This window comes from Lipotes vexillifer, unplaced genomic scaffold, assembly GCF_000442215.2.
Source record: "Lipotes vexillifer unplaced genomic scaffold, Lipotes_vexillifer_v1.1 scaffold64, whole genome shotgun sequence".
Classification (NCBI taxonomy): Eukaryota; Metazoa; Chordata; class Mammalia; order Artiodactyla; family Lipotidae; genus Lipotes; species Lipotes vexillifer.
In genome coordinates this window covers 881,542-898,823 of record NW_006791024.1, presented here as the reverse complement: position 1 = coordinate 898,823, position 17,282 = coordinate 881,542, and the positions used below count along the sequence as shown (strand labels likewise).

At 35.2% G+C, this 17,282-nt stretch overlaps 1 protein-coding gene across 3 annotated transcripts in view; it reads left to right on the top strand.

Annotated features, from left to right (window-relative positions):
- CDC42BPA (CDC42 binding protein kinase alpha) overlaps window positions 1–17,282 on the top strand; it is a 270,792-nt gene that overhangs the window by 92,716 nt on the left and 160,794 nt on the right. For all 3 annotated transcript variants that reach the window (XM_007464175.1, XM_007464176.1, XM_007464177.1), the window contains exon 5: window positions 10,122–10,215. In XM_007464175.1, coding sequence (XP_007464237.1) covers window positions 10,122–10,215 — 94 coding nt within the window. The remainder of the gene's footprint in view (window positions 1–10,121; window positions 10,216–17,282) is intronic.

Here is a 17,282-nt window from a genome sequence, read left to right as displayed (position 1 = left end):
CCCGTGTCCCCTGCATCGGCAGGCGGACTCTCAACCACTGCGCCACCAGGGAAGCCCTAAGATACACTTTCAATAAACATTTTAGTTGTAATATTATAATACTATATGCTGATTTTCTTCTGTATGGGTATGTAAAGAGGAGGAGTAGGAAGACCAGAAAATAAAAGCATTCCATTGTGAGAGCCTACTCCCCCAACCTGTATAAATGATGAAAAGGAACCAAATCGGAGACATTGACATGAGCTTGATGGAAGGAGAGATACGTGTCTGAAATTAGTATTCTCTGTAACCAATCCCTATGCAGTATTCTGATTTGTGGTGTCTGGACTGGGGCTGAGGTACATATAGTTAAATAACCTCTATAGTTGATTTTGTTGTCCAGCCAGAGTTGAAAACTACTGCTTTGAAGGTTAACTAATGTTATTATATCCACATTTTACTATTATAGGAATAATAATTATAATAATCATGCTCTGGTACTGATATTCTACTGAAGTATTGAAGTAAAAATGACCTATAGAATATTGCCCTTTCAGTGTGGTCATTGTTTTGGGATGCTTTTTTATTCTTAATGTTACAAATAAAAATATGCATCATTATAAATATTAATTTTGACTTAGAGTTTTAAATAATGTTGTTCCTTTTAAGTCAAATGTTTTAAGTCAGATGTTCCTTTTAAGCAGAATAATGCTTTTCCTTGGGGACAAGGAAAACTGCAGATTACAGAAACTTTAATTCATGGTAAGTGGTACAATTCATATTCAAATTAGGAAGAAACTTGAATAATACTTTTTTACAGTGATAATGTAGAGATTTTTATCTCTTCTAAACATTTCTATCTCTTTCTTAGTTTTCATGGATTGTCAAGGTTGGAACTAATGTTTTGCCCGAATTTCCCTTTCACTTCCTTTATTGACAGTACTTGGTATCTGGTTGGCTGGCTGCCACCTTATTTGCAAGATGTCACTGACTCAGAGTAGTTCTGAATACCAGATGTTATTTTGCTTCTTATGTCAGAAAATGGAGTTTGCCAGCCCATTGTTTCATTTATCCATTGCCATGCAACACATTGTATTTTCCAGAAACAGGGACTGAGACGGAATGTATGTATAATGCAAGATGTACTAAGGATTAACACCTTTGGGGAGGGAAGCAGGGTTAGGCAGAGGGAGAATTCAGTTTGCACTGCAGGCCAAAGCCTCAGCCAGCCCCACTAGGAGTTCTGGAAAGTCTGTAGCCCATCAGAATTGTTACTCATTTAGTTAAACTGGCTGAGTCTATAGTTCCCTGTAAATTATTCAGTGGATATAGGTTGCCCAAGAAGGACAGGCCTTTTGGGGAAGAGGCTCTCTGTAACTTTAAAGCAGCTGAGAACTGAGTCTTAGGGAAGGACAGCATTAGGGGAATGAGAAGTATGACTCTGGAAAAAGAGGAATCAGGAAAGAAGACTGAGAAGAATTGGTCTTAGGTGAAAAAATAGAGGAGAAAATGGTATAGTTGGGAGAATAATCAGCATTGTCAGATGTCACAGAGAAATCATTATAGGATTCAAACTGAAAAGATTCTACTGGATTTGGCAATTAAAAGGTTATTTGTCATCTTAAAGAGAATATTTTCTGCATTTGAATGGGAAAGGGAAAGCCAAAAAAAATTTTAAGAACTTCTTTTAAGCACTCAAATTTCTTTTAAAATTTGATGATACATTTCAGTGGTAATGTAAGAATAAAGACTTGCATTTTCTTGGGCAAATATAATGATGATAGATAACTTTATAACTATGACTTTACTTGAAAGGGTTTTGTTACTTACAGATTGTTAAACCTTTTCTTCTGTACGTAGCCTTCAAGGTGCCAAAATCATGGTTCAATTATCAAATTATTTGTAGAGAGAATAGATAGGTGTTCACCTGCTTTTTTTTGATCCTGGCTCTTCTAGATGAGAGAAAAGAACCTCTTGTGTTTGAGGGTCCTGTCAGTTATGTAAGTAACCATCTTTCTATCATTTTACACTTGGGATCTCTTTCTATTCCTCTACTCCAGTGAGAACATTCTTACAAAGTAGTTAAGAGCATTTGTGACTCATATGATGGATATTGGTCAGCAGATGTATCCACACCTCCCCTGACATTTGTGGGAATTTGAATCTGCAGCTTCTGTTTCGCTTCGCCTACACTTCAAAAACCTCAAGTGCAAAAAGAACCAGGCCTGGGCTTCCCTGGTGGCGCAGTGGTTGAGAGTCCGCCTGCCGATGCAGGGGACACGGGTTCGTGACCCGGTCTGGGAAGATCCCACATGCCGCGGAGCGGCTGTGCCCATGAGCCATGGCCACTGAGCCTGCGTGTCCGGAGCCTGTGCTCCACAACGGGAGAGGCCACAGCAGTGAGAGGCCCGCGTACCACAAAAAAAAAAAAAAGAACCAGGCCTATTCCTGTATATGTTAGGCCCAATTCAGATCATATTTTGTATACTTTCTCCCAGACATTTTTAGATTAGATTTAGATGAAAATGGTAGACAATCTTAAAGGAGAAAGGAAACCACAGAAGATCAATCTGTAGTCTTTGGTTGAAAAAGGAGGAAGGGACGTGTTTTCCTTTGTTTGAGGTGGTTAACTGTGTGGACTTACATACATTTTAGGGCTTCCTTGTTCCGGGTAATGTAGGTCATACTTAATATCAGCTAGAGAGAAAAGTCATTCTTTCGTTCTTATGAATTCTTTAAGTTCTACCTCATATCTGCATTATACTTCGTCTCCCCCCCGCCAAAAAAATAAAACATAAATATTTTCAAACCTAGCAGATGATTAGGGAATAGTTCATAGTTCATATACTCCTGAGGTTTTATTAATTCAGAAGATTGGGAGAGTTTCCATCAAATCAAATAGATACCATTTTAGGAACAGAGAGACTTCTTTTTCAGCCATGGAATACACTAGGTATGTGGAATGAATCATTAGGCAATGTATTACATGAAATGTGTAATTGTATTCCCTGTTGGACAAGCAGAGACCAATTTGTACTATCTTTATAACATTATCATATTTATCTATGATCTTGATACCCATTAATTGTTTTCACTGAAAAATTTGCTGACTGCAGATGATCATAGTGGCCTAGTCAAAACATTTTCATATTCTTGAATTAAATGACTCAGACATTATATACATGTATTTTGGGGGTTTTTTAAGATTTTTTTTGATGTGGACCATTTTTTTTTAAAGTCTTTATTGAATTTGTTACAATATTGCTTCTGTTTTATGTTTTGGTTTTTTGGCTGCGAGGCACATGGGATCTTAGCTACCTGACCAGGGATCAAACCCATACCCCATGCATTGGAAGGTGAAGTCTTAACCACTGGACCAGCAGGGAAGTCCCCTGTATTTTGGTTTTTAATTAATTTAAATCAAATAATACTGCATATAGTTAAAATAAAACTCAAGTAGTATCAAAAAGATTATATTGAAAATAGTCCCTCTGTAATACCTCTTATGCCCACTCCCCCAGTGGCAGCCACATTCAGCTTCTTTATGCTGTTTTTCTTGTTGCTGCTTTTTAACCCCATATCTCTAATGTCCTGATATCTAAGCCTATTATTTCTTGATTTATAAATTTTAGACATATAATATATGCATTTTAGAATTATTTTTTGTTTTTTTAATCAAGAAGAGTTGTTGAATTTAGTAAATACTTTTTTTTAATAAAATAAGAATAGGTAGATGCTTCCTTAACATGCTGTATGTGCCAGTATCTTATACCACAAAAGTCAGCATCATGCTAAATAGGTAACTTACTAAAGTCAAAACAAGACAAAGATGTTCATTGTCACCAATATTATTTTACACTGTAGTAGAAATACTAGCCAGTAAGGCAAAAGAAAAAAATTAAAAGTGTAAGAATAGTAACATTTATAGATGATATTCATAGATGATATTATTTTATACCTGGAGAATCAAAGAGAATTAACCTAAAAACTACTTACAAATGGCAAGAAAGTTCAAGAAGGATATCAAGAGCTTTTGTTGTCTAATTAACTGAGTAAATATTTGTTGCATACTACTATGTGTCAGGCTGTTTTCCATGTGCTGGGAATCTAGTAGAGAACAAAATTCCTATCTTTGTGGAATTTATAATGTAGCAAGGAACAATAATTATGAAGACATATAGTAGGAGAAAAGACTCTAGGTATGGTATCTAAAAATATGGACTACTTAGGGATATATTTATTAAGAAATATATGGCATATTAACATAAATATACAGTGAGGAAGACAATCCCTACCAGATATTAAAATATCTGTATTTAATAATTAAAAGTATATTATCACTGTGTGTAAAGACAGACTAATGGAACCGAATTGAAAGTCTTATAGTAGATCCAGATACTTACAAGTGTTAACATCTGGTGAAGGTTGCATCTTAAATAAGAGGTTCAATGAATGGTGTGTGGGAAAAATAAAATTGGATCATACCTTCCAAGGTGTACCAGGAAGAATTCCAAATGGATTAAACATTGAATCATATGCAGTAATGATCATAGCAAAGAGTATGGTTTCTGGAGCCAGACTGCCTGAGTTTAAATCCTGATTCCAATCACTATGTGACCTTGAGCATTAACTGTGTGGCTTAGCTTCCTCATCTCTAAAGGGGGAAAATAATTGTACCTACCTTGCGGTGTTGTTGTGAACATTAAATAAGTAAAGCACATAAAGTATTTAGAACACTGCATGGAAATTAGAAAGTACTAAATAAGCATTAGGTGTTATTTTTTATCAAGATGTAAGAAAAGATACAGGGCTTCCCTGGTGGCGCAGTGGTTGAGAGTCCACCTGCCAATGCAGGGGACGCAGCTTCGTGCCCCGGTCCGGGAAGATCTCACATGCCGCGGAGTGGCTGGGCCCGTGAGCCATGGCCGCTGAGCCTGTGCGTCCGGAGCCTGTGCTCCGCAATGGGAGAGGCCACAACAGTGAGAGGCCCGCGTACCGCAAAAACAAACAAAAAAAAACAACAAAAAAACCAGATACAAAGAAATAATATTAAGAATATAACTATATATTGTAGATTAAACAAATAATAATAGAATACAGTGAACAACTGTATTCCAATAAATTTGAAAATGTGTATGAAATGTGTATTAGGCTATAACTTACTCAAGAAGAAATAGAAATTATCTCAATAAACTAAGAACGTTTAAAAAAAACCAAATCTGTAATGGAAAGTTCTCCCTCCACAAGACTGCAGCCTCATATTTTTTAAAGGTACTTCTTTTCTTCACCCCTTTTATTTTTATAAATTGAAATACATATGATAAAGTCCACAAGTGTTAAATGTGCAGTGATGGTTTTTGACAGTGTATATACCTGTGTAACCACAATCCCAAATCAAGATGTAGAATGTTTCCATCACTCTAAAAGCTTCCTTGTGCTCTTTTCCAGTTCGCATCTTCTATCCCTCCATCACCAGTTGTTTTGGTTTCTATCACCATAGCTTAGTTTTACCTGTTCTAGAACTTCTTATAAATGGAATCATACGTCATATAGTTTTTTTTGTCTGATGTCTTTTGATCAACATAAAGTTTTTGAGATTCATCCAATTTGATGTAGTATCAACAGATCTTTCCTTATTGCTAGAGTAGTCTTCCACTGTGTAAATATGTGACAGTTTATCCACCCACCTGCTGATGGTCATTTGAGTTTTTTCCAGTTCTGAGCGGTTACGAATATAGCTGCTATGAACAGCCTTTTACCCACCTGGCTTTATAGATGAGTTCTCTTTTATTTTTAAGAAAGGAATAATTGGGGACTTCCCTGGTGGTCCAGTGGTTAAGAATCCGTGCTTCCACTGCAGAGGGCACGGGTTTGATCCCTGGCCAGGGAACTAAGATCCCGCATGCCACGTGGTGCGGCCAAAAAAAAGAAAGGAATAATTGAATTCTGTATAAATTTCTTTTGAAATTTTGATAAGCCATTTATCTCACTTTATGAAGATAGTAAAACCTTAACAACAAAACTTGACAAGGGTGGTACAAGAAGAGAATGTTATATAGCACAATATCACTTATGAATATAAAAATAAAAGTTAAAAAAAACCCTTTTAATTAATTATTTTAGGCTGCATCTGGTCTTAGTTGCGACACATGGGATCTTCACTGCAGCATGCGGAATCTTTCGTTGTGGCACGTGGGCTTCTTTCTAGTTGTGGTATGCGGGTTTTTCTCTCTCTAGTTGTGGTGCACGTGCTTCAGAGCATGTGGGCTTTGTAGTTTGCAACACGCGGTCTCTCTAGTTGAGGTGCGTAGGTTCAGTAGTTGTGGCGCATGGGCTAAGTTACCCCGTGGCATGTGGGATCTTAGTTCCCCAACCAGGGATCGAACCCGCATCCCCTGCATTGGAAGGCGGATTCTTCACCACTGGACCACCAGGGGAGTCCCTAAAAATAAAAGTTTTAAAAAATCAAATTCAGCAGTGTATATATTATGAGTGCTAAGACAAACATATTTTTCAATTTAATATCTCTGTAATTTTTAAATAAATGGCTTCTAAAATTATAGTAGTCAATTTATTCTCTCTTTTAGTGGCACATGCCATAATGGTGCATCTTTACAATCAGTGGGGTTTTAGATTCAGTGATAGATGGCGCATTAAAAAAAAAAAGTATGGCCATGTAGGTTTTATTCCAGGATGCAAGGGAGTTTCAACATTAGAAAATCTATTAGAGTAACACACTGTATTAATAGGTTAAAAGAGAAAAATAAACTCAATACCAAAAATGACAACAAAATTGAATATCCACTCCTGATACTTTTAGCAATTTGGGAGGAGAAGGTAATTCTCCCAATATTGAGTTTCTACTGGAAATCTAAACCAAAGATCACACTTAATGGTGAAATATGAGAAACGTTCCCATGAAAATTGGAAGCAAAATGAGAATGCTTCTACGAAGAAAATCCTATTCACAATAGCAACAAAACTGTAAGGTATCCAAGACTATCAATAGCAAAAGATGTGTAAGTTCTCTGTGGAAAAATATTCAATATTATTGAAGGACATAAAAGAAGACTCATAACTAATATATAAGGTATTTATATACATTAATTAAGATACGTGTCTATAATGTTAATTAACTTGATACATGGATGGGAAGAGTCATATTGCAAAGATATAATTTCTCTTCAGATTAATCTGTGAAGTCATTGTGATTCCCATCAAAATCTCAGTATGTTTTATGGAACATATTAAGCTAATTCTAGCATTTATCTGGAAGAGCCATGGCAATTTAAAAACATGGTCTACTGGTATAGAGAGGTCATTATAGAGCTCTCATAATTAAGACAGTAGTCTAGGTATAGATGGGTGACCATACCTCTGTTTGCCTGTGACAGTTCCAGTTCATGCCTATTGTCCTGGTCATTGTTAATAGGCTCCCTTTCGTTCTAAAGATTTTTGATTAAAATTGCATGGAAGTCCTGAAGCAGATCCACTTGATTTCTGACCGAGGCATCAGTAGTGAAAGGATGTCATTCGATAAATGGTATTGGGACAGAGAGAAATATAGTGTGGACTTTATCTTACACTACACAGAAAAATTAATTCCAGCGAGATTAAAGACTTGAAATGAAAAGTAAAACTTTAAAACTTTTAAAAGAAAATATAGGACACTATCCTTATGAGCCCTGGAAGGAGAGGATAAGGGAGATTTCTTAGGACAAAAATTGCAAATTTTGAGAGTAGCATGATGGTTGACAGGAGCTGGGGGTATGGGAAATAGGGAGAAGTTGGTCAAAGGGTACAAACTTTAGGTTATAAGATGAATAAGGTCTGAGGAGCTAATGTATAGCATGGTTTTTATAGTTGATAATATTGTATTGCTAAGAGAGTAGAATGGAAGTGTTCACACCAAAAAAAAAAAAAAAAGTAAACGTGAGATGAGATAATGGATGTCTTAACTCAGTGGTGGGGATCCTTTCACAATGTGATGTATATCAGATTAATCATCATGTTGTACTTTAAATATATTACAATTTTATTTGTCAATTATACCCCAGTAAAACTGAAAAAAGTGAAAAAAGACAAAAATACAGATTATAAATTATAAGACTACATTAGCATTAAACAGTGTTTTTACGAGTAAGAAAGACACTATAAACAATGTGGAAAAACAATCCCACATGCGGAGAGAAGAGATTTGTAACACATGTACTTAAATCTGAGGAAACGAAATTCCTGAAGATTAACCAGAAACAAACAGCACACACACAGTATAAAAAAAAGGCACGGGATTTTAACTGGCATTTTACCAAAGAGGAATCTAAGATGACCATTGATAATGTAAAAAAGAGTCTTAACCTTAGTAGTAATCCTGCTAGTAAAGTTGAAGATATACATGTCTTTTATCATAGCAATTCCACTTCTAGATAGCCTAGGGAAATGTTCCCATTATGAGTACAAGGAGGTATTTGTAAAAATATTCATTTCGGAATTTTGTGTAATAGCAAAATAAAAATCTAAAACAATCTAAAATTGTTGGAAACAATCTAAATTCCATAATCAGGAGCATTGATAGATAAATTGGATCTGTGAAAATATTCCATATAGCATTTAAATTAATGAACTAGAACAATATGTATCAACATGGATAAATTTTAGAAACATAACATTAGAATAAAACCAAGTTGCAAGAGGCTACACACAGTTTGGTATCAATTATAAAGTTTAAAGACATTCAGAAAAATATATAGTCTTATGGTTACATGTATATGTACTAATAATATAAAATATGCATGATATAGTAAACACCAAATTCAGGATTGTGGTTGCTAACCTCTGGGGAGTGGAGGAAGGGGGTGATATCAGGAAGGGTAATGAGATACTTGGGGAGTGGCAGTACTATCTATAATTTCCTGTTAAATATTTTACATTTTATTAATTGTGATAAGTGTATAACTACAATTTATTTCTCTTATTAACTTTTAATATTTCCTGGTTTTTACATAGCCAAAAATATTACTGATGTTTATAAATTCTGTCTTTGTAATTCCTTCAGTCTCCTTTAAAATCTGAGAATTCTACCAGTAGCAGTTATGTATGATGACTATGCAGTTCAATATTTTTAAAAATAAAGAGTAAAATACAGTTTTCCCCTCATCTAAAAATGGTCTAGGTAATTTCTAAGGTTCCTTCCAGCACTAGAGTGTACTTCTTTGATGTTTCTGAACAAGAGAAAAATCTTTTCTTAATATAGCATTTCTGAGAGTTGAGGTTATAAATTCAAATATGGAGGACTATGAAGACAATTCCTATGCAGGCTGCTGTTTTCAGTCTGTCTATCTGCCTGTCTGTATTAAGCAATCATCTATCATCTGTAACGGGGGTCAGCAAACTTTTTCTATAAAGGGCCAGATAGGAAATATTTTAGGCTTTGAAGGCTATAGTCTGTCAGAACTATTGAACTCTGCCTTTTTAGTGGGTTAGCTGCCACAAAGGTTTGCAACCCTTTTTATTATTCAAATGTAAAAATAAGCACAAAAACTGGCATGATTTAGTTTGTTATGAGTTAGATTTGGATACCTTACAAGCCTTTGACTTAACATCTGTAAATAGCTTTATATAATAGAGATCACTATTAAGTAGTTATTTCAATCGTTTTCCAAATCAGCTTTGTGAAGCTGATTTTTGTGTTGTCATGACCTGCAGTAATTGAAAATTTATTTATTTACATTTATGTTCGGGGTCTAGGAAGTATATTTTTCCCTGTTCAGTTTCATGGGCTAGAAGATAGTATGTTTTGTGGGTATTGAGTAATTACGGCTCTTCTCTGTATGCAGAAAGTAGGCCTACCATGGCCACATTGGAATCTGTGCAAATCTAAAGGAAGAATGGTAAGATTTCACCTCAATGAAAATTACCACAGTACTTTTTATCTCCAGAACACTGAAATTGCATGTATTTTAAAAAGTTTTAATATGAATCAGAGCTAGGATTTGAACCTATAAATAGTCTAAAGAAATATATGTTCTTAGAGTATTAATTTTAAAAGAAGTTGAGATTTTCAGACAAAATGGTTATCTTACCAAGTAACTGATTGTATTTATTTTTCCCAACTAAAAATTGAATGCGTCTGTTTTTTTCAGGGACATCAAACCTGACAATATATTGATGGATATGAATGGACATATTCGGTTAGCAGATTTTGGTTCATGTCTGAAGCTGATGGAAGATGGAACGGTAAATAAAGATAAATCTTAAACTGTTTTACCCACAGACATCTCCCTTACTACTTGTTTTCTTTATCTCTTTTAGAAGCCATCTATTTATATAATCTATCAAACATCCTTCCATCCATTTGTCTTTCTATGCTTTACTTCCCTCCACTCATAGCATGGAAAAAGAATATGTGATTTCCTCACTTTCATTTCTTTTCTCTTTCTTTACTAGTTGTCTGGTTTTACTGAGGGACAGTGTTCAACAAGTGAATGCTTTTATCAGAAAGTCCTCTAGGCTGATTCAGTTTTATGTTACCATTTACTTTAGTTCTGCTAACCCTAGGCCCCTCTGTTATATTCTCTCACTTACTTAAAAGTTTACATGCCCCAATTGTATTCCCTGTTTGTTATTGTTGTTGTCATTGCTGTAGTATTTACCTCAATTTCCTGGTTGTATAGCATACATCCAAATATGTATCATTTTAATTGGCAGAAACTTTTTGGAGAGTAATTTAGTATAATACATTGCAAAAGCCATGAAAATGTCACATTATTCTGGACCAGCAATTTGACTTCTGAAAATGTATCCTAAGGAGATAACTTTTTTTAAAAGGATTATATGACTTCTGCCTCCAGCCATTGATGGAGGGAGTAATTGATACCAAATTGTTCTTTCACGATAAATAACTTTCACTATATAAAACTGGATTTGAAACAACTATTTTTAGGCAGTGGACAACAGGCAACACAAGACTGTCATCTCTGAGAGAAGTTAATTCATGAGGTGTATGCCTCACCATTTCCCAGGATTGGGACAGCTTGCGGACTCTGATGCAGAAAGCTAGAGTTAAAGCAGAGTTTAACCGTCTTACAGAGCTGAGGAGATCAGAGTTGGGTTAGCTGAGGCAGCTGGAATCTGCGGGGCTTACCGTTGGAAAGGAGGGAGTTGTGCATAGAGAGGGCCTAAAATACCCATATGGGGCTATCTCGTGACGCTTGGTCTGTACATATGTTGTACAGTTGTCCCTTGGTATCTGTGGGGGATTGGTTCCAGGACTGCCCCCCTGCCATGGATAGTAAAATCTGCAGATGCTCAAGTAAGTCCCTGATATAAAATGATGTAGTATTTTCATATAACCTACGCACATCCTCCTGTATACTTTATATCATCTCTACATTACTTATAATACCTAATACAACGTAAATGCTATCTAAATAGTTGTAAATACAGTGTAAATGCTATGTAAATAGTTGCCAACGTGTGACAGATTCAAGTTTTGCTTTGGGGAACTTTCTGGAAAATTTTTTAAAAAATATTTTTGATCCATGATTGGTTGAATCTGCAAATGTGGAACCAGCAGATATGGAGGGACAACTGTATAAGAACATATGAGAATTACCAAAGAGTAGATGCTATCCATTTGAAAATCGAGCAGATTACTCGAAATCAAGCAGCGCTGGAGGAGACACAGCACTAGGGGATATTGGAATATTGGCTAGTTAAGATGTTTGTAACATGTGAGACTTACTCTAAGCCTATCTAACAGCCTAAAACCAAGTCCTGATAAGATCAACGGAGTCTGAAAGTGGTCTTCCAAATAAAGGGGTTGAGATGAATCTTAGGTGTTCTATAAATTGCCTTTAAAGGGTATAACTGTAAGCCAACCCATGTTCAAGGAGATCAGTTAGTATTTTTTTATCTGCTTCAAGGAGAATTTAATATTCTTCAGAGGAAGATAATGGAATTCATACTGTCCACAATGTTTTATTGACAGTGGCCAGCATTCAGTCAAAAATCACTAGACCAAACAAAAATAGAGGGTAGGGTAAGTGATTGCGATACAGAATTGAAAAATAAAAGTAGTCAGTAAAAACCTGGCTAGCACAGACAGAGTTGCCAGACAGAGACTTAATGAAACTATCATATATATGTTGAAAGAATCAAAGGAAGATAATAGTCTTAAAGATTACACAGATGAGGAATCTCTGCAGAAAAATAAATCAAACGGATCTTTTAGAACTTGAAAATTATAGTAATTGAAATAAAAAATTCACAGGAGGAGGTTAACAGTAGATTAGAAATGAGAGAAGAAAGAGCCAGTGAATTTGAAGACAGATTAATAGAGATTAAACAGTCTGAAGAACAGAGAGGAAAAGATTGAAACAAAATCAGTATAGGCTCAGATATCCGTACACTTAGAATCCTAGTAAAAGTGTGATAGTAACAGAAAACATTTGTAAGAATTAATGGCTCAAACTTACCAAATGTGATGAAAAACACAGATATAAAATCCTAGCATAGGGCTTCCCTGGTGCCCCAGTGGTTGAGAGTCCGCCTGCCGATGCAGGGGACACGGGTTCGTGCCCTGGTCCAGGAAGATCCCACATGCCGCGGAGCGGCTAGGCCCGTGAGCCCCCCAAAAAAAAAAAAAAAAAAAAAAATCCTAGCATATCTCAAGGTAATAAACGGAACCACACCTGGCTACATCACAGTTAAACTGCTGAAACTAAAAGAAAAAAATTGAAAGCAGCCAGAAGAAAAGACACTTTACATACTGTGGGAAAAGGGTAAAAATAACCACTGAACTCTCATCAGAAATCATGGAATGATATCTTTAAAGTGCTGAAAGAAAAAAAAAAGTCTGTAAATCAAGAATTCTATATCAAACAAAAATATTCTTCAAAAATGAAGGTGAATTAAAGACATTTTCAGGTAAATGAAAGAGGCCTAGATGCTAAAGAATGTCCTTCACACCAAAGGAAATGACACCATTTGGATACTTAGCTATATGATAAAGAATATCAGATACGATAAATAAGATTTACAGGATAAAGGAAAAAGATTATATTAATCTTTCTTTTCAAATTTACATAAAAGGTATCCGACTATTAAAAGCGAAAATAATATTGTAATGTGGGGCTTGTGACATAGGTAGAAGTAATGGATATGACAGTAGTCACACAAACAATGTAAGACCGGTGTATGTAATTATTCTGCTCTAAGATAACTGCATGTGTTGGAAGTGGATAGTGCCAGGTATGACATGAGAGGGAGAGAAATAGCATGGTGGTCTAAGTTGAGAAAACACAGATTAAAGTCAGGTAGGCTGTGGTATCAGAAAGTTGGGGTCCACAATTCTGGAAAAGAGAGAGCTACACTGAGAAAGAATTCCAGGGGAAGAGGTAGTGTTTCCTCAGTCCTGCATGTTATAAGCCCCTTAAAGTTGGGGCTCCTCCTATAGAGTCTGGTGTTCAGTCCTCCAAGTCCCTGTGCCTTCCACAATGCATTGAGTACTGTTTCTGTCTGTATGAGTTGCCCCTGATCAGATTTATTCCTAAAATTCTAGTGTGTCTTCCTAGTCATTCATTTTTTATTAATGATCTCAAATAATTTTCCTGGACATAATAGCATGTTGGTCCTCCATTTAGAAAATTATAATGAAGAAACCTTCTTTTTTCTTTTCCTTTCTACTTTATTTTTTATGTGATGTATACGTATTTTAGGAAAACATGAGAAAAAACAGCATTCCTTTGTCCTGGTTCTTTCCCACCTCCAACTGTCTTTTTCTGCAGGCAGACACATAAAAATCTTTTAGCTCTTTCTTCTACTTATGTATTTTTTATTATTGTATTCATGCTACTGCCTCTTGTTATTTCATTTTGGATATTATCTATTAATTTCCTACCATGGAAGATGAGGATACAAGTCTTTTATACCTGTCTCAACCAACCCTTACACTTCCTCTTTATCTTCCCAGTGTTGTAATTATCACATAATCTTTCATTAAATCCTGTTCAGTTTTTTAATAATTATATAAATATTACATAGCTGTGCCATATTATTTATTTTAATTACTTTTCTTTTCTTGGACAGCTCTTTGTTCTCCCTGAAGTAAGTGACCCCCCTTTACTTTGCTTAGTTTTTCTGTATAAGTCTCACTAGTTTATCCCCAGACTCTCTACCACACATTAAGAAATTGAGCAATTCCTTTCTCTCTTAGACACAGTAAATAACTTAGTGGCTCCTTTGTCTGGAGGCGTGCATACTCTCATCCTAGTCTAGACTATCCTATAGGCCTACTGGAGATAGGCCTATCTCCTATCTCCAGTTCTCTGACGAGAGCTGTCATCCTAGACATACCTTTCCTTATCATCATGGAATTTATGTGTCGCTCTCTAGTAATGGATCCTCTGTTTCCTGGATCCATGTCTGTCTTTCGTCTCATTTGGTGGTAGCTGCCTAAGAAAGGTTCCAGTGGAAGTAAATATTTCATAATCTTGCATGTCTGAAAATGCCTTCATCTCTTCTCTCATACTTGATTGATAATTTATCTAGACTGGACATGGTATGATGGATTTGAACTTATTTTTCTCTTAGAATTTAGAAGACATTGCATTGTCTTCTAATTTACTGTTGTGACATCTGATGCCATCCTAATTCTCAGTACTTCTGTTATAACCTTCACCCCTTATTTGGAAGCTTTTAGGATGTTCTGTTTATTTCCGGTGTTCTGAAATGTTGTGATTATATAACTCTGTGTGGATCATTATTTATTATCTGGGCAGTTGCTTCAATTTTAACCTTTCCCAACGTTCGTGACTTTCCAAATTAAGTTTCAACTTGCTTTTTAGGTCTCACGTCTGAGTTAAAATTATACCATCTTAATCACTATACCTTTGTAAGAAGTCAGTTTCTGTGAGAGGGTGTCCTGCTGTCATTCCTTGTCTGTCTCTAAAATTGTTTTGGCTATTCTTGGCCACTTGTTTTTCCATATGATTGTTAGGATTATATTACTAGTTTATATACATACAGACAGACATATACAAACACCCTTTCACATATACAAGCTTGTAGACCTGCACTCAATTTAGAGATTAATTTTGGGAAAATTTTTGTCTGTAACATGAAGTCTTCCCATCTGTGAATATGGTATCTCCATTGTTTTAGGTTTTCTCTTATGTCTGTTAATGGAGTTTTATAATAATGTTCAGGTAAAGGTAAATCCATTACCTTTATTTGTTAGATTTGTTCCTAGGCACTTCATGGATTTTTGTTTTTGGCTATTATAAATGGATAACTTTTAAAAATTTGCATTTTAATAGCTTGTTGCTCTTCTTTAGGACCACAGTTGATTTTTGCATATTCATCTTGAAACTAGCAAGCTCACTAAATTTTTCTATTCGTTCAAAATAATTTGTAGATTCTATGTGTATATGTATATTTTTCTATATAGACAATCTTATAATCTGCAAATAATGACACAGCCTTGTGTTTTGTCCTTTCCAGTCTTTACACTGTTATTCTGATATATTTTTTTCTCATCATGCAGTCAGTGACCTTAAACACAATATTAGATAGGTGTAGTAATTGGGAGCTTCTTTGCCTTGTTCCTGACTTTATTGGTGTTTTTGTCTGTAGTTTCAAATTAAGTGTGATGTTTGCTGTAAGCTTTTGGTATATATTCTTCATCAGATTAAGGAAATTTCTATGTGTGATTACCAAGAGTTTGTTATGGTTTTTAATACTGTGTAATCAAGTGAGTTTTCTGCATCCATTGAGATAATACAGGGTGTTTTTCCTTCAGTCTGTTAATACGATGAATGACATAGATTGTCCAATGTTAACTCATCCATTCTTTGGATATAAACATAACTTTATCATCAAGTTGTATTGATATAGTTGAACCAACTGCTAGATTGACCATGCTAAAATTCTATATTGAATTGTTACCTGAGATTCATACCTTACATTGATCATATCTGAGATTGCAGTATAATTTTCCTTCTCAAATTTTTCTTATCTGTCGTGTTTTGTATTTAGGTTATTTTAGCCTTATAACATAAACAGGGGAGCCATATCCCCTGCCCTTACCCATTTTGGGTCTAGAACAGTTACATAATACTGGGGTTATCTGTTTCTTCTTTTTTGGCGGTACGTGGGCCTCTCACTGTTGTGGCCTCTCCCGTTGCGGAGCACAGGCTCCGGACATGCAGGCTCAGCGGCCATGGCTCACGGGCCTAGCCGCTCCGCGGCATGTGGGATCTTCCTGGACTGGGGCACGAACCCGTGTCCTCTGCATCGGCAGGCGGACTCTCAACCACTGCGCCACCGGGGAAGCCCTCTGTTTCTTATATAATTGGTAGAACTCACTTTTAAATCACCTTTGCTTTGGTGAGGTTTTGTTTTTCTTCTGTTTTATTTTGTTTGTTTTCCAGGTAGATTTTATACTATTGATTCAAATTTTTTAATGGTTATAGGTCTCTTTGGTTTTCTATTTCTTCCTGAGTCAGTTTTGGTAAGTTATATTTTTTTCTATGAAAATTATCTATTTTCTCTGAGTTTTCAATTTTATTGGTATAAAGTTGTTCAGATTGCACTTTTCTAGTTTTAAAATCTCTGTTACATGTGTAGTTTTGCCCTTTTTTCATTCCTAATGTTGTTTATTTGTGCTTTACTTTTCTTCATAAGTTTTGACACAGAGTATTCTACTAAATATTTTCCAGCTTTAGTTAGAACTCTTCTGTGGACCACTAATTATTTAGATGTGTGCCTTTTAGTATTCATAGTGTTATGTTTACTTATTTGGCTGTTTATAGAAAGTTTTCTTTTACTGGAGAGTGGATCTATTATCAGTTTTTTAGCATTTGTCAAGATTGCTTTTAATTTTGTAACAGGCCAGTTATAACTGTTACATGTTTGTTTGAAAATAATACATTTTTTCCTAACTTTTGGGTGCAGGTTTCTATATATGTCCGTAAGATTAAAGTTATTAACTTTATTGTTCAAAATTTTAATATTCTTACCAGTTTTATTTCTTTCTGATCTATTATTTGTTATTTAAAAGTCCTTATTATGATGTTGAATTTATTAATTTTCCCTTGAACTTATCAATGTTTTCTCATCTCTTTTGTAGCTATGTTGTTAGTTACATATTATTCAGAATTGCTCTTCCAGGGTATTTTCTAATTATGTTAATAAATCTTTAAAAATCATAATCATCATCTTGGCCTTAGAGTCTAATTTGACTGATATTAATACAGCTACCTTAACCTTCTTTTGTTTAACATATGCCTGGTATATCTTTTCCA